Genomic DNA, 17624 nt, shown 5'->3' with positions numbered 1-17624 from the left:
AATTTGGGGGAAATTCAGGGAAATTTGGGGTTTTTGGGGTCGGTTCTATGATTTTCTGGGATTTTTGGGTTTTTTTATGGGGAATTTTTGGGGGTTTTTGGGGGGATTTTCCACTAATTTTGGGGTTTTTTCTGCTGCTTGCGGGTCAGCGCCTCCTTGGTCTGCTTCTCCTGCAACATTCGGGGCAAATTCAGGGAAATTTGGGGTTTTTGGGGTCGGCTCTATGATTTTCTGGGATTTTTGGGTTCTTTATTTGGAATTTTCAGGGGTTTTGGGGGTAATTTTGGGGATTTTTTGGGGTTTTTTCTGGGATTTTGGGAGGGTCAGCGCCTCCTTGGTCTGCTTCTCCTGCAACATTTGGGGGAAATTCAGGCAAATTTGGGGTTTTGGGGTCGTTTCTATGATTTTCTGTTAATTTGGGGTTTTTTATGGGGAATTTTAGGGGTTTTTGGGAGGGATTTTCCATTAATTTTGGGGGTTTTTTTCTGCTGCTTGCGGGTCAGCGCCTCCTTGGTCTGCTTCTCCTGCAACATTCGGGGCAAATTCAGGCAAATTTGGGGTTTTTGGGGTCGTTTCCATGATTTTCTGAGATTTTTGGGGTTTTTTATGGGGAATTTTTGGGGTTTTTGGGAGGGATTTTCCACTAATTTTGGGGTTTTTTCTGCTGCTTGCGGGTCAGCGCCTCCTTGGTCTGCTTCTCCTGGAAATTCGGGGCAAATTCAGGCGAATTTGGGGTTTTTGGGGTCGGTTCTATGATTTTCTATTATTTTTGGGGTTTTCGGGGTTTTTTACGGGGAATTTAAGGGGTTTTGGGGGGGATTTTTGGGGATTTTTGGGGGGTTTTTTTTCTGCTGCTTGCGGGTCAGCGCCTCCTTGGTCTGCTTCTCCTGCAACATTCGGGGCAAATTCAGGGAAATTTGGGGTTTTTGGGGTCGTTTGGGGTTGTTTCTATGATTTTTGGGGTTTTTTATGGGGAATTTTTGGGGTTTTTGGGGGGATTTTCCACTAATTTTGGGGTTTTTTTTCTGCTGCTTGCGGGTCAGCGCCTCCTTGGTCTGCTTCTCCTGCAACATTCGGGGCAAATTCAGGCAAATTTGGGGTTTTTGGGGTCGTTTGGGGTTGTTTCTATGATTTTTGGGGTTTTTTATGGGGAGTTTTTGGGGGTTTTGGGTGGAATTTTGGGTTTTTTTGGGGGGGTTTTTCTGCTGCTTGCAGGTCAGCACCTCCTTGGTCTGCTTCTCCTGCAAATTTGGGGCAAATTCAGGCGAATTTGGGGTTTTTGGGGTCGGTTCTATGATTTTCTGGGATTTTTGGGGATTTTAGGGGGAGTTTTCAGGGGTTTTGGGGGTAATTTTGGGGATTTTTTTGGGTTTTTTCTGGGATTTTGGGAGGGTCAGCGCCTCCTTGGTCTGCTTCTCCTGCAAATTCGGGGCAAAATCAGGCAAATTTGGGGTTTTTGGGGTCGGTTCTATGATTTTTGGGGATTTTTGGGGATTTTTGGGTTTTTTTATGGGGAGTTTTAGGGGTTTTGGGGGTAATTTTGGGGATTTTTTTTGGGTTTTTTCTGGGATTTTGGGAGGGTCAGCGCCTCCTTGGTCTGCTTCTCCTGCAACATTCGGGGCAAATTCAGGCAAATTTGGGGTTTTTGGGGTCGTTTGGGGTTGTTTCTATGATTTTTGGGGTTTTTTATGGGGAATTTTTGGGGTTTTTTGGGGGGATTTTCCACTAATTTTGGGGTTTTTTCTGCTGCTTGCGGGTCAGCGCCTCCTTGGTCTGCTTCTCCTGCAACATTCGGGGCAAATTCAGGGGAATTTGGGGTTTTTGGGGTCGTTTGGGGTTGTTTCTATGATTTTTGGGGTTTTTTACGGGGAATTTTTGGGGGTTTTGGGTGGAATTTTGGGTTTTTTGGGGGGGTTTTTCTGCTGCTTGCGGGTCAGCGCCTCCTTGGTCTGCTTCTCCTGGAAATTTGGGGCAAATTCAGGCGAATTTGGGGTTTTTGGGGTCGGTTCTATGATTTTCTGGGATTTTTGGGGTTTTTTGGGTTTTTTATGGGGAATTTTCAGGGGTTTTGGGGGTAATTTTGGGGATTTTTTGGGTTTTTTTCTGGGATTTTGGGAGGGTCAGCGCCTCCTTGGTCTGCTTCTCCTGCAACATTTGGGGCAAATTCAGGCAAATTTGGGGTTTTTGGGGTCGTTTCCATGATTTTCTATAATTTTCTGTTAATTTGGGGTCTTTTACGGGGAATTTTAGGGGGAATTTTCAGGGATTTTGGGTGGAATTTTGGTTTTTTTGGGGGGGTTTTTCTGCTGCTTGCGGGTCAGCGCCTCCTTGGTCTGCTTCTCCTGCAACATTCGGGGCAAATTCAGGCGAATTTGGGGTTTTTGGGGTCGGTTCTATGATTTTCTATTATTTTTGGGGTTTTTGGGGTTTTTTTACGGGGAATTTAAGGGGTTTTTGGGGGGATTTTCCACTAATTTTGGGGTTTTTTTCTGCTGCTTGCGGGTCAGCGCCTCCTTGGTCTGCTTCTCCTGCAACATTCGGGGCAAATTCAGGCGAATTTGGGGTTTTTGGGGTCGTTTCCATGATTTTCTGGGATTTTTGGGTTTTTTTGGATTTTTTTATGGGGAATTTTCAGGGATTTTAGGTGGAATTTTGGTTTTTTTGGGGGGTTTTTTCTGCTGCTTGCGGGTCAGCGCCTCCTTGCTCTGCTTCTCCTGGAAATTTGGGGCAAATTCAGGCGAATTTGGGGTTTTTGGGGTCGGTTCTATGATTTTCTATAATTTTCTGTTAATTTGGGGTTTTTTACGGGGAATTTTTGGGGGAATTTTCAGGGATTTTGGGTGGAATTTTGGTTTTTTTGGGGGGTTTTTTCTGCTGCTTGCGGGTCAGCGCCTCCTTGGTCTGCTTCTCCTGCAACATTTGGGGCAAATTCAGGCAAATTTGGGGTTTTTGGGGTCGTTTCCATGATTTTCTGGGATTTTTGGGGATTTTTATGGGGAGTTTTCAGGGGTTTTGGGGGTAATTTTGGGGTTTTTTTGGGTTTTTTTCTGGGGTTTTGGGAGGGTCAGCGCCTCCTTGGTCTGCTTCTCCTGCAAGATTTGGGGCAAATTCAGGCGAATTTGGGGTTTTTGGGGTCCTTTCTATGATTTTCTGGGATTTTTGGGGTTTTTGGGGTTTTTTACGGGGAATTTTAGGGGGAATTTTCAGGGATTTTGGGTGGAATTTTGGGTTTTTTGGGGTTTTTTTCTGCTGCTTGCGGGTCAGCGCCTCCTTGGTCTGCTTCTCCTGCAACATTCGGGGCAAATTCAGGCAAATTTGGGGTTTTTGGGGTCGTTTGGGGTTGTTTCTATGATTTTTGGGGTTTTTTACGGGGAATTTTTGGGGTTTTTGGGGGATTTTCCACTAATTTTGGGGGCTTTTTTCTGCTACTTGCGGGTCAGCGCCTCCTTGGTCTGCTTCTCCTGCAACATTTGGGGCAAATTCAGGCAAATTTGGGGTTTTGGGGTTGGTTCCATGATTTTCTGGGATTTTTGGGGATTTTTGGGGTTTTTTATGGGGAGTTTTAGGGGTTTTGGGTGTAATTTTGGGGATTTTTGGTTTTTTTTCTGGGATTTTGGGAGGGTCAGCGCCTCCTTGGTCTGCTTCTCCTGGAAATTTGGGGCAAATTCAGGGAAATTTGGGGTTTTTCAGGGATTTTCAGGATTTTTGGGTGGAATTTGTGCAGCTTTTGGGGAATTTTGGGGGTTTTTGGGCATTTTCAAGGAGGTTTTTGGGGGCTGGTTTGCTTTTCCTGGCAAATTTGGGGAATTTTGAAGGTTTTTTTGGGGGGATTTTTTTAGGATTTTCGACCTCAAATCCCAGAGATTTGGGACCAAAACTCCGGGATTTTTGAGGCTCCAATCCCAGAGATTTGGGACATAAAACCCCAAAAATTTTGGGGCTGAAATTCCGAATATTTGGGGGTGAAATCCTAAAAATTTCGACCTCACATCCCCGGGATTTTGGGGCTCAGACCCCTGGGATTTTCAGCCTCAATTCCCGGCGTCCTGAGCCCGGAATTTTGGGGATTTTTTGGATTTTTTTGGATTTTTTTGGGTTTTTTTGGGTTTTTTTGGGGTTTTTTTGGGGATTTTTTGGGTTTTTTTGGGGATTTTGGGAGCTCTCACCGCCTGCTTGGTGGATTTCCCCCCGGCTTTGAGATCTCTCAGTTTCTTCTCCTGCTTCTCAAACTGCTTCAGCAGCTCCTTCTGCTTCTGCTGGTACATCTTCTTAAAGGTCACTGCAACCCAGAAGTTCCACAACTTTCTGGAATTTTCCACCATTTTCTGGAATTTTCCACCATTTTCTGGAATTTTCCACTGTTTTGAGCCGTTCCCGACCCCCCCCAATTCCCATTTTCCCTTTTTTTTTTTTGGTTTCCTCCCAATATTCCCAATTTTCCCTTCCATTCCTCATTCCCTCCCTCCTCTATTCCAGATTTTTCCCTCCCATTCCCCATTTTTCCCTAATTTTCCCCATTTCCCCCCATTTTCCCCTAATTTTTTCCTAATTTTCCCAATTTTCCCCATTTTTCCCCCATTTTCCCAATTTTCCCCCATTTTCCCCCCATTTTTTCCCAATTTTCCCCCATTTTTTCCCATTTTCCCCCCATTTCCCCAATTTTCCCCCAATTTTCCCCATTTTTCCCCCATTTTCCCAATTTTCCCCCATTTTTCCCCCATTTTCCCCCATTTTTCCCCCATTTTTTTCCCCATTTTCCCCAATTTTCCCCCAATTTTCCCCCAATTTTCCCCAGTTTTCCCCATTTTTCCTAATTTTCCCAATTTTCCACATTTTTCCCCAATTTTCCACAATTTTCCCCCATTTTTCCCAACTTTCTCCAATTTCCCCCCATTTTTTCCCCATCTTCCCCCATTTCCCCTCATTTTTTCCCAATTTTCCCCAATTTTCCCCATTTTCCCTAATTTTCCCAATTTTCCCCATTTTTCCCCGATTTTCCCCAATTTTCCCCCATTTTTCCCCCATTTCCCCCCATTTTCCCCCATTTTTTCCTAATTTTCCCCCCATTTTTTCCTAATTTTCCCCAATTTCCCCCATTTTTCCCTAATTTTCCCCATTTCCCCCCATTTTCCCCTCATTTTTTCCTAATTTTCCCCAATTTTCCCCAATTTCCCCCCATTTTTCCCCGATTTTTTCCCAATTTTCCCCATTTTTCCTAATTTTCCCAATTTTCCCCATTTTTCCCCATTGTTCCCCGATTTTCTCCCAATTTTCCCCCATTTCCCCTCATTTTTTCCTAATTTTCCCCAATTTTCCCCCATTTTTTCCCCATTTTTCCCCATTTCCCCCATTTTTTCCCAATTTTTCCCCCACTTTCCCAATTTTCCCCCATTTTTCCCCCATTTTCCCCCATTTTCCCCCATCTTTTCCTAATTTCCCCCAATTTCCCCCAATTTTCCCCATTTTTCTCCCATTTTTCCCCCATTTTTTCCCAAGTTTCCCCCATTTTCCCATTTTTTCCCATTTTTCCCCAATTTTCCCACATTTCCCCCATTTTTTCCTAATTTTTCCCCATTTTTCAACATTTTCCCCCAGATTTTTCCCCAATTTTATTCCATTTTTTCCCCATTTTTTCCCCCATTTTTTGGCCGTTTTTCCCCGGATTTTTTCCCATTTTCCCATTTTTCCCAAATTCCGAGTTTTTCACCCCAAACCCACTGTAGTTCCCCTGTCCCAGTGCAGTTTCTGCCTGTCCAGCTGCACCACCTCCCATTTTTTGGCCGTTTTTTCCCCATTTTTTGGCCATTTTTTCCCCATTTTTTCACCGTTTCCCCCCGGATTTTTCCCCGGATTTTTTCCCATTTTTCCCATTTTTCCCAAATTCCCGGTTTTTCACCCCAAACCCACTGTAGTTCCCCTCTCCCAGTGCAGTTTCTGCCTGTCCAGCTGCATCACCTCCCATTTTTTCCCCATTTTATTCAATTTTTTTCCCATTTTTTGGCCTTTTTCCCCATTTTTTCACCGTTTTTCCCCGGAATTTTTCCCAATTTCGTTTTTTCCCAAATTCCCGGTTTTTCACCCCAAACCCACTGTAGTTCCCCCTGTCCCAGTGCAGTTTCTGCCTGTCCAGCTGCATCACCTCCCATTTTTTCCCCATTTTTTGGCCGTTTTTTCCCCATTTTTGGCCGTTTTTCCCCATTTTTTCACCGTTTTTCCCCGGATTTTTTCCCCGTTTTTCCCCAATTTTTGTTTTTTCCCAAATTCCCGGTTTTTGGCCCCAAACCCACTGTAGTTCCCGCGGTAGTAGTGCAGTTTCTGGCTGTCCAGGTGGATGATGTCGGTGCAGACGTCGTCCAGGAACCCCTGGTCGTGGCTCACCACCAGCAGCGTCTTCTTCCAGCCCTGCAGGTAACTGGATTGGGGGGAAAAACGGAGATTTTGGGAAAAAATGGGGAAAAATGGGGAAAAAATGGGAATTTTGGGGGAAAAATGGGGAAAAAATGGGGGAAAATCCGGGGAAAAAATGGGGGAAAATGGGATAAAATGGGAGGTGATGCAGCTGGACAGGCAGAAACTGCACTGGGACTGGGGAACTACAGTGGGTTTGGGGTGAAAAACCGGGAATTTGGGAAAAATGGGAAAAAATCTGGGGAAAAATCCGGTGAAAAAATGGGGAAAAATGGCCAAAAAATGGGGAAAAATGGGGGAAATGGGGAAAAATGGGGGAAAATGGGGGAAAAATGGGGGAAAATGGGGAAAAATGGGGAAATAATGGGGAAAAAATGGGGAAATAATGGGGAAAAATGGGGAAAAATGGGGAAAAAATGGGGAAAATTGGGGAAAAATGGGGGGAAAATGGGGAAAATGGGGGGAAATGGGGAAAAAAGGGGAAAAAATGGGGAAAATGGGGAAAAATGGGGGGAAAATGGGGAAAATGGGGAAAAATGGGGGAAAAATGGGGGGAATTGGGGAAAAATGGGGAAAAATGGGGAAAAATGGGGAAAAATGGGGAAAATGGGAAAAATGGGGGAAATGGGGAAAAAATGGGGAAAAATGGGGAAAAATGGGAAAAAATGGGGAAAATGGGAAAAATGGGGGAAAATGGGGGAAAATGGGGAAAAATGGGGGAAAATGGGGAAAATGGGAAAAAATCCGGGGAAAAACGGCCAAAAAATGGGGAAAAAATGGGGAAAAATGGCCAAAAAATGGGAGATGGTGCAGCAGGACAGGCAGAAACTGCACTGGGAGAGGGGAGCTACAGTGGGTTTGGGGTGAAAAACCGGGAATTTGGGAAAAATGGGAAAAAGGGAAAAAATCCGGGGAAAAACGGTGAAAAAATGGGGGGAAAATGGGGGAAAAATCGGGAAAATGGGGGAAAAATGGGGAAAAATGGGGGAAAAAATGGGGGAAAATGGGGAAAAATGGGGAAAAATGGGGGAAAAATGGGAAAAAATGGGGGAAAATGGGGAAAAATGGGGGAAAATGGGGGAAAATGGGGGGAAATGGGGGAAAATGGGGAAAATGGGGGAAAATGGGGAAAATGGGGGAAAATGGGGGAAAATGGGGGGAAAATGGGGAAAATGGGGAAAAATGGGGGAAAATAGGGAAAATGGGGAAAAATGGGGAAAATGGGGAAAATGGGGGAAAAATGGGGGAAAAATGGGGAAAATGGGGGAAATGGGGAAAAATGGGGAAAAATGGGGAAAAAATGGGGAAAAATGGGGGAAAATGGGGGGAAAAAATGGGGGGAAAATGGGGGGAAATTGGGAAAAAAATGGGGGGAAATGGGGAAAATGGGAAAAAAGGGGGAAAATGGGGGAAAAAATGGGGAAAATGGGGAAAAAATGGGGGAAAAATGGGGAAAAATGGGGAAAAATGGGGAAAATGGGGGAAATGGGGAAAAATGGGGAAAAAAATGGGGAAAATTGGAGAAAAATGGGGGAAAATGGGGAAAATGGGGGGAAATGGGGAAAATGGGAAAAAATGGGGAAAATGGGGGAAAATGGGGGAAAAATGGGGAAAAACAAGGGGGAAAATGGGGGAAAATGGGGGAAAATGGGGGGAAATGGGGAAAATGGGGAAAATGGGAAAATGGGGAAAAATGGGGAAAAATGGAGAAAATGGGGAAAAAATGGGGAAAATGGGGGGAAAATGGGGAAAAAAATGGGGAAAATGGGGAAAATGGGAAAAAATCCGGGGAAAAACGGCCAAAAAATGGGGAAAAAATGGGGGAAAAATGGCCAAAAAATGGGAGGTGGTGCAGCTGGACAGGCAGAAACTGCACTGGGAGAGGGGAACTACAGTGGGTTTGGGGTGAAAAACCGGGAATTTGGGACAAATGGGAAAATGGGAAAAAATCTGGGGAAAAATCCGGTGAAAAAATGGGGAAAAATGGGGAAAAATGGGGAAAATGGGGAAAATGGGGGGAAAAAAATGGGGAAAAAAGGGGGGAAAAATGGGGGAAAATGGGGAAAAAATGGGGAAAAATGGGAAAAAATGGGGAAGTGGGAGTTGGGGGGGGAAAGGGGAATTTTTTTGGGGGGGAGGGAAATGGGAGTTTTGGGGGAAAAAATGAGAATTTTGGGGGTGGAAATGGGAATTTTTCGGGAAAAATGGGAATTTTGGGGGGGAAAATGGAATTTTAAGGGGAAAAAATGAGAATTTTGGGAAAAAAAGGGGGTTTTAAGGGGAAAATGAGAATTTTGGGAAAAAAGCGGATTTTAGGGGAAAAAATGAGAATTTTGTTAAAAAAAAAGGGATTTTAGGGGGGAAAATGGGAATTTTGGGAAATAAGGGAATTTTAGGGGGGAAAATGAGAATTTTGGGGGAAAATGGGAACTTTGGGGGAAAAATGGGAAATTTGGGGGGAAATATGGGAATTTGGGGGAAAAAAGGGAATTTTTTGGGGAAAAAAGGGGAATTTTGAGGGGAAAAAAGGGAATTTTATCAGAAAAAAAACAGGAATTGTGGTGAAAAATGGCAGGTTTTGGGGGGAAAAGGGGAATTTCTGGGAAAAAAGAGAATTTTGGAGGAAAAAGAGAATTTTGGGGGAAAAAGGGAATTTTATGGGAAAAATGGGAATTTGGGGGGAAAAAATCGGAATTTGGGGGGGGAAATGGGAATTTATTAGAGAAAAATGGGAAATTTTGGGGAAAAATGGGAATTTGGGAGGGAAAAATGGGAATTTTGAGGGGAAAAAAGGGAATTTTATCCGAAAAAAGCAGGAATTCTGGTGAAAAATGGCAAGTTTTGGGGGGAAAAGGGGAATTTTGGGGGAAAAGGGGAATTTTTGGGAAAAAAGAGAATTTGGGGGAAAAAAGGGGAATTTTGGGAGGCCCGGGGTGCCCCTCCCCCCTGACTTGTTGAGCCAGATGACGGCGTTCAGGTCCAGGTGGTTCGTGGGCTCGTCCAGCAGCAGCAGCGTCGGCTCCAGGAACAGCGCCCTGCAACACACCTGCCGTCACACCTGGGCACACCTGGGCACACCTGGGGGCACCTGGGGGCACCTGGGGGCACCTGGGCACACCTGGGGGCACCTGGGGGCACCTGGGATACACCTGGGGGCACCTGGGACAGGGCTCCAGGAACAGCGCCCTGCAACACACCTGCTGTCACACCTGGGGGCACCTGGGCACACCTGGGCACACCTGGGGGCACCTGGGCACACCTGGGGGCACCTGAGATACACCTGGGACAGCTGGGATACACCTGGGATACACCTGGGACAGCTGGGATACACCTGGGATACACCTGGGACAGCTGGGATACACCTGGGATACACCTGGGACAGCTGGGATACACCTGGGCACACCTGGGGACACCTGGGGACAGCTGGGGGCAACTGGGGACACCTGCAGTCACACCTGGGACACCTGGGAGACACCTGGGACACACCTGGGGGCAACTGGGATACCACCTGGAACAGCTGGAACACCTGGGATACACCTGGAACAGCTGGAACACCTGGGATACACCTGGGGGACACCTGGGGACACCTGGGATACACCTGGGATACACCTGGGGACACCTGGGATACACCTGGGATACACCTGGGGACACCTGGGGACACCTGGGATACACCTGGGACAGCTGGAACACCTGGGATACACCTGGAACACCTGGGGATACACCTGGGATACCTGGGGGCAACTGGGAGATACCTAGGATACACCTGAGATACACCTGGCACACCTGGGATACACCTGAGATACACTTGGGATACACCTGGGCACACCTGGGCACAGCTAGGGGCATCTGGGGGCATCTGGGAGGGCAGGGATGCACCTGGGCCCACCTGGGCACATCTGGGCACACCTGGCCAGGCTGACCCTCATCCTCCAGCCCCCCGAGAACTTCCAGATCTGCGTTGCCATGGTAACACCAACCCCACCCCCTCACCTGAGCCCACCTGGAGCCCATCCAGACCCCACCTGAGCCCACCTGAGCCCACCTGGGCCCACCTGGGCCCACCTGGCCAGGCTGACCCTCATCCTCCAGCCCCCCGAGAACTTCCAGTTCTGCGTTGCCATGGTAACACCAACCCCACCCCCTCACCTGGAGCCCATCTAGAGCCCACCTAGACCCCACCTGAGCCCACCTGGGCCCACCTGAGCACACCTGGCCAGGCTGACCCTCATCCTCCAGCCCCCCGAGAACTTCCAGTTCTGCGTTGCCATGGTAACACCAACCCCACCCCCTCACCTAGACCCCCCTAGACCCCACCTGAGCCCACCTGAGCCCACCTGGGCTCACCTGGCCAGGCTGACCCTCATCCTCCAGCCCCCCGAGAACTTCGAGATCTGCGTTGCCATGGTAACACCAACCCCACCCCCTCACCTGAGCCCACCTAGAGCCCACCTGAGCCCATCTGAGCCCACCTGGGCCCATCTGGACCCCCCTAGACCCCACCTGATCCCACCTGGGCCCACCTGAACTCACCTGGGCCCACCTGAGCTCACCTGGCCAGGCTGACCCTCATCCTCCAGCCCCCCAAGAACTTGCAGATCTGCGTTGCCATGGTAACACCAACCCCACCCCCTCACCTGAGCCCACCTGGGCCCACCTGAGCTCACCTGGAGCCCACCTGAGCTCACCTGGAGCCCACCTAGAGCCCACCTGAACCCACCTGGAGCCCACCTGAGCTCACCTGGAGCCCACCTAGAGCCCACCTGACCTCACCTGGGCCCACCTAGAGCCCACCTGAGCTCACCTGGGCCCACCTAGAGCCCACCTGAGCTCACCTGGGCCCACCTGATCCCACCTGAGCCCACCTGAGCCCCCCTAGAGCCCACCTGAGCCCACCTGGGCCCACCTAGAGCCCACCTGAGCCCACCTAGAACCCCCCTAGAGCCCACCTGAGCCCACCTGGGCCCACCTAGAGCCCACCTGACCTCACCTGGGCCCACCTAGAGCCCACCTGAGCTCACCTGGGCCCACCTAGAGCCCACCTGAGCTCACCTGGGCCCACCTAGAGCCCACCTGAGCCCACCTAGAACCCCCCTAGAGCCCACCTGAGCCCACCTGGGCCCACCTGAGCTCACCTGGCCAGGCTGACCCTCATCCTCCAGCCCCCCGAGAACTTGCGGGTCGCTCTGTTCTGCATCTCCGGGGTGAAGCCGAGCCCGGCCAGGATCCGCCGCGCTTTGGCCTCGGCGGCGGCGGCGCCGATGGCGCGCAGCTCCTCGTACACCTGCGCAGGTGAGCCTCACCTGGGGGCTGGGCGGGGCCGCCTGGGCTCCGCTGCCCCCCCCTCAGGTGGCTGCAGAATGTGGGAATCCCCCCCGGGTTTGGTTAATGCAGCCCAGGTGTGCCCCAGGTGTGCCCAGGTGTGCCCAGGTGTGCCCCAGGTGTGCCCAGGTGTGCCCCAGGTGTGCCCAGGTGGATCCCAGGTGTGCCCAGGTGTGCCCAGGTGTGCCCCAGGTGTGCCCCAGGTGTGCCCCAGGTGTGCCCCAGGTGTGCCCCAGGTGTGCCCAGGTGTATCCCAGGTGTGCCCAGGTGTGCCCAGGTGTCCCCAGGTGTACCCCAGGTACCCCCAGGTGTGCCCCAGGTGTGCCCAGGTGTGCCCAGGTGTGCCCAGGTGTGTCCCAGGTGTGCCCAGGTGTCCCCAGGTGTGCCCCAGGTGTGCCCCAGGTGTGCCCAGGTGTATCCCAGGTGTGCCCAGGTGTATCCCAGGTGTATCCAGGTGTGCCCAGGTGTACCCAGGTGTGCCCAGGTGGATCCCAGGTGTATCCAGGTGTGTCCCAGGTGCCCCCAGGTGTGCCCCAGGTGTGCCCCAGGTGTGCCCAGGTGTGCCCAGGTGGATCCCAGGTGTGCCCAGGTGTGCCCCAGGTGTATCCCAGGTGTATCCCACGTGTCCCCAGGTGTATCCCAGGTGTGCCCAGGTGTCCCCCAGGTGTATCCCAGGTGTCCCCAGGTGTATCCCAGGTGTCCCCAGGTGTGCCCAGGTGTACCCAGGTGTGCCCAGGTGGATCCCAGGTGTATCCCAGCTGTCCCCAGGTGTCCCCAGGTGTATCCCAGGTGTCCTCACCTGTCCCCAGGTGTCCCCAGGTGTATCCCAGGTGCCCCCAGGTATCCCCAAGTGTATCCGAGGTGTGCCCAGCTGTCCCCAGGTGTATCCCAGGTGCCCCCAGGTGTATCCCAGGTTTGCCCAGGTGCCCCCAGGTGTATCCCAGGTGCCCCCAGGTGTGCCCAGGTGTGCCCAGGTTTGCCCAGGTGTGCCCAGGTCTATCCCTGGTACCCCCACGTGCCCCCAGGTGTATCCCAGGTTTCCCCAGGTGAATCCCAGGTCTATCCCAGCTGTCCCCAGGTGTACCCAGGTGTGCCCAGGTGTATCCCAGCTGTCCCCAGGTGTGCCCAGGTGTGCCCAGGTGTATCCCAGCTGTCCCCAGCTGTCCCCAGGTGTGCCCAGGTGTGCCCAGGTACCTTCTCCAGCCTCTCTGCGGCCGCGTCGTCGCCGCTCTCCAGCAGCCCCTGCAGGCGCCGCTCCTCGTCCAGCAGGCGGAGGCGCTTGGTGTCGGCACGGAGCACGGCCTGCACCGCAGGTGTGTCATCGGCCAGCACCTCTGGGACAGGTAAACACAGGTGAGACAGGTGAGGGACAGGTGAGGGACAGGTGAGACACACAGGTGAGACAGGTAAACACACAGGTGAGACAGGTGAGGGACAGGTGAGACACACAGGTAACAGCCAGGGCCGCTCCTTGTCCAGCAGGTGCTTGGTGTTGGCACGGAGCACGGCCTGCACCGCAGGTGTGTCATCGGCCAGCACCTCTGCACAGGTAAATACACAGGTGAGACAGGTGAGGGACAGGTGAGACAGGTGAGACAGGTGAGACACACAGGTAACAGCCAGGGCCGCTCCTTGTCCAGCAGGTGCTTGGTGTCGGCACGGAGCACGGCCTGCACCGCAGGTGTGTCATCAGCTGACACCTCTGGGACAGGTAAACACAGGTAAATACACAGGTGAGACAGGTGAGACAGGTGAGGGACAGGTGAGACACACAGGTAACAGCCAGGGCCGCTCCTCGTCCAGCAGGTGCTTGGTGTCGGCACGGAGCACGGCCTGCACCGCAGGTGTGTCATCGGCCAGCACCTCTGGGACAGGTAAACACAGGTGAGACAGGTGAGACAGGTGAGACACACAGGTAACAGCCAGGGCCGCTCCTTGTCCAGCAGGCGCTTGGTGTCGGCACGGAGCACGGCCTGCACCGCAGGTGTGTCATCGGCCAGCACCTCTGCACAGGTAAACACACAGGTGAGACAGGTGAGGGACAGGTGAGGGACAGGTGAGACACACAGGTGAGACAGGTAAACACACAGGTGAGACAGGTGAGGGACAGGTGAGACACACAGGTAACAGCCAGGGCCGCTCCTCGTCCAGCAGCCGCAGGCGCTTGGTGTCGGCACGGAGCACGGCCTGCACCGCAGGTGTGTCATCGGCCAGCACCTCTGGGACAGGTAAACACAGGTGAATACACGGAACAGACAGGTAGCACACAGGTGAGTCATGGGCCAGAACCTCCACACAGGTAAGGGACAAGTGAGGCCCTAAATGTCCCCCCAGGTGTATCCCAGCCCCCACCCAGGTGTGCCCAGGTGTATCTCAGGTGTGCCCAGGTGTATCCCAGGTGTGCCCAGGTGTCCCCCAGGTGTGCCCAGGTGTGCCCAGGTACCCCCAGGTGTATCCCAGCCCATCCCCAGGTGTGCCCAGGTGTGCCCAGGTGTGCCCAGGTGTATCTCAGGTGTGCCCAGGTGCCCCCAGGTGTGCCCAGGTTTATCTCAGGTGTGCCCAGGTGTGCCCAGGTGTGCCCAGGTATGCCCAGGTGTATCTCAGGTGTGCCCAGGTGTGCCCAGGTGTATCTCAGGTGTGCCCAGGTGCCCCCAGGTGTGCCCAGGTGTGCCCAGGTGTATCTCAGATGTACCCAGGTGTGCCCAGGTGCCCCCAGGTGTGCCCAGGTGCCCCCAGGTGTATCTCAGGTGCCCCCAGGTGTGCCCAGGTGTGCCCAGGTGTATCTCAGGTGTGCCCAGGTGCCCCCAGGTGTATCTCAGGTGCCCCCAGGTGTGCCCAGGTGTGCCCAGGTGTATCTCAGGTGCCCCCAGGTGCCCCCAGGAGTGCCCAGGTGTATCTCAGGTGTGCCCAGGTGCCCCCAGGTGTATCTCAGGTGCCCCCAGGTGTGCCCAGGTGTGCCCAGGTGTATCTCAGGTGCCCCCAGGTGTGCCCAGGTGCCCCCAGGTGTATCTCAGGTGCCCCCAGGTGTGCCCAGGTGTGCCCAGGTGTGCCCAGGTGTGCCCACCTTGCTCGCAGAGCAGCACGTCGATGTTGGGGGGGATGCTCAGGGCTCTGTTGGCGATGTGCTTCAGCAGCGTCGTCTTCCCCTTCCTGCAAAACACCCAAATCACCCAAATCACCCCAAAATCACCCAAATCACCCCCAAATCACCCCAAAATCACCCCAAAATCACCCCAAAATCACCCCAAAACCACCCAAATCACCCAAATCACCCCAAATCACCCAAATCACCCCAAAATCACCCAAAATCACCCAAATCACCCCAAAATCACCCCAAAATCACCCCAAATCACCCCAAATCACCCCAAAATCACCCAAATCACCCCAAAATCACCCCAAAATCACGCCAAATCAGCCCAAAATGCCCCAAAATCACCCCAAAATTACCCAAAATGAACCCAAAATGCCCCAAAATCACCCCAAAATCACCCAAATCACCCCAAAATCACCCAAATCACCCCAAAATCACCCAAATCACCCCAAATCACCCCAAATCATCCAAATGAACCCAAAATGAACCCAAAATCACCCAAAATCACCCAAATCACCCCAAATCAGCCCAAAATGCCCCAAAATCACCCCAAAATCACCCCAAATCACCCAAAATCAGCCCAAATGAACCCAAAATTACCCAAAATGCCCCAAAATCACCCCAAATGAACCCAAAATCACCCCAAATTCACCCAAAATCACCCCAAAATCACCCAAAATCACCCCAAAATCACCCAAAATCAGCCCCAAATGTCCCAAAATCACCCCAAATCACCCCAAAATCAGCCCAAAATCAGCCAAAATGAACCCAAAATTACCACCCCAAAATCACCCCAAAATGCCCCAAAATCACCCCAAAATCACCCCAAAATGCCCCAAAATCACCCAAAATCACCCAAATCACCCCAAAATCACCCCAAATCAGCCCAAAATGTCCCAAAATCACCCAAAATCACCCAAAATCACCCAAATCACCCCAAATCAGCCCAAAATGTCCCAAAATCACCCCAAAATCACCCAACTCACCCAAAATCAGCCCAAATGAACCCAAAATTACCCAAAATGCCCCAAAATCACCCCAAATGAACCCAAAATCACCCCAAATCACCCCAAAATCACCCCAAATGAACCCAAAATCACCCCAAATCACCCCAAAATCACCCCAAATGAACCCAAAATCACCCCAAATCACCCCAAAATCACCCCAAATGAACCCAAAATCACCCCAAATCACCCCAAAATCACCCAAATCACCCAAAATCACCCCAAATCACCCCAAAATCACCCCAAATGAACCCAAAATCACCCCAAATCACCCCAAAATCACCCAAATCACCCAAAATCACCCAAATCACCCCAAATCACCCCAAAATCACCCCAAATGAACCCAAAATCACCCCAAAATCACCCAAATTCACCCAAAATCACCCCAAATTCACCCCGAATCAACCCAAAATTAACCCAAAATAAATTCATAATGAACCCCAAATTACCCCAAAACTGACCCCAAATTAACCCAAAACCCTGCAAATTAACCCCAAAATTAACCCCAAAACTCTGGAATTTTTACCCCCCAAAAAATCCCCCAATTTACCCCAAAAATCCCCAAATTACCTCCCAAAATCCCCAAATTTACCCCAAAACCCCTCAAATTTACCCCAAAAATCCCCAAATTAACCCCAAAAATCCCCAAATTAACCCCAAAAATCCCCAAATTTACCCCAAAAATCCCTAAATTAACCCCAAAAATCCCCCAATTTACCCCAAAACCCCCAAAATTAACCCGAAAACTGTGGGATTACCCCCAAAAATCCCAGAATGAACCTTAAAAATCCCCAAATTAACCCCAAAAATCCCCAAATTAACCCCAAAAATCCCCAAATTAACCCCAAAAATCCCCAAATTTACCCCAAAAATCCCTAAATTAACCCCAAAAATCCCCCAAATTACCCCAAAACCACCAAAATTAACCCGAAAACTGTGCGATTACCCCCAAAAATCCCAGAATGAACCTTAAAAATCCCCAAATTAACCCCAAAAATCCCCAAATTTACCCCAAAAATCCCCAAATTTACCCCAAAAATCCCAAATTAACCCCAAAAATCCCCAAATTAACCCCAAAATCCGCAAATTAACCCCAAAAATCCCCCAATTTACCCCAAAACCGCTCAAATAAACCCCAAAAATCCCCAAATTAACCCCAAAAATCCCAAATAAACCCCAAAAATCCCAAAATTAACCCAAAAATCCCCCAATTAACCCCAAAAATCCCCAAATTTACCCCAAAATCCCAGAATTAACCCCAAAAATCCCTCAAATTAACCCCAAAAATCCTCAAATTAACCCCCAAAATCCCAGAATGAACCTTAAAAATCACCAGATTTACCCCAAAAATCCCCAAATTTACCCCAAAAAATCCCCAAATTAACCCAAAAAATCCCCAATATAACCCAAAAAATCCCAAAATTAACCCCAAAAATTCCCAAATTTACCCCAAAACCCCCAAAATTAACCCCAAACTCTGGGATTTTTGCCCCAAACTCTGGGATTTTTGCCCCAAACTCTGGGATTTTTGCCCAAACTCTGGGATTTTTGCCCCAAAGCCCCAGACTTGTCCCCAAAGTGCAGGAATTGCCCAAAATCGCCCTTTCTGGCCCCAAACGGACCCGTTGGGCCCCACGAGGCCGTAGCGCCTCCTCCAATCCCCAAATTTACCCCAAAAACCCCCAAAATTAAGCCCAAAAATCCCCAAATTTACCCCAAAACCCCTCAAATAAACCCCAAAAATCCCCAAATTTACCCCAAAAATCCCCAAATTTACCCCAAAAATCCCCAAATTAACCCCA

At 50.5% G+C, this 17624-nt stretch overlaps 1 protein-coding gene across 1 annotated transcript in view; it reads right to left on the bottom strand.

The window, feature by feature from the left end:
• Window positions 1–17624, bottom strand: part of ABCF1 (ATP binding cassette subfamily F member 1) — a gene marked incomplete at its 5' end in the record, with an annotated part of 41606 nt that overhangs the window by 12191 nt on the left and 11791 nt on the right. The window contains 6 exon segments of the mRNA XM_059837357.1: window positions 4167–4279; window positions 6288–6412; window positions 9360–9443; window positions 11541–11689; window positions 12922–13061; window positions 14792–14877. Of these exon segments, the coding sequence (XP_059693340.1) occupies window positions 4167–4279; window positions 6288–6412; window positions 9360–9443; window positions 11541–11689; window positions 12922–13061; window positions 14792–14877 (697 nt within the window).

Source organism: Haemorhous mexicanus, assembly GCF_027477595.1.
Source record: "Haemorhous mexicanus isolate bHaeMex1 chromosome 32 unlocalized genomic scaffold, bHaeMex1.pri SUPER_32_unloc_3, whole genome shotgun sequence".
In the NCBI taxonomy this organism is placed as follows: domain Eukaryota; kingdom Metazoa; phylum Chordata; class Aves; order Passeriformes; family Fringillidae; genus Haemorhous; species Haemorhous mexicanus.
Note: the sequence above shows the minus strand (reverse complement) of the source record. Positions and strands in the feature narration are given on the sequence as shown.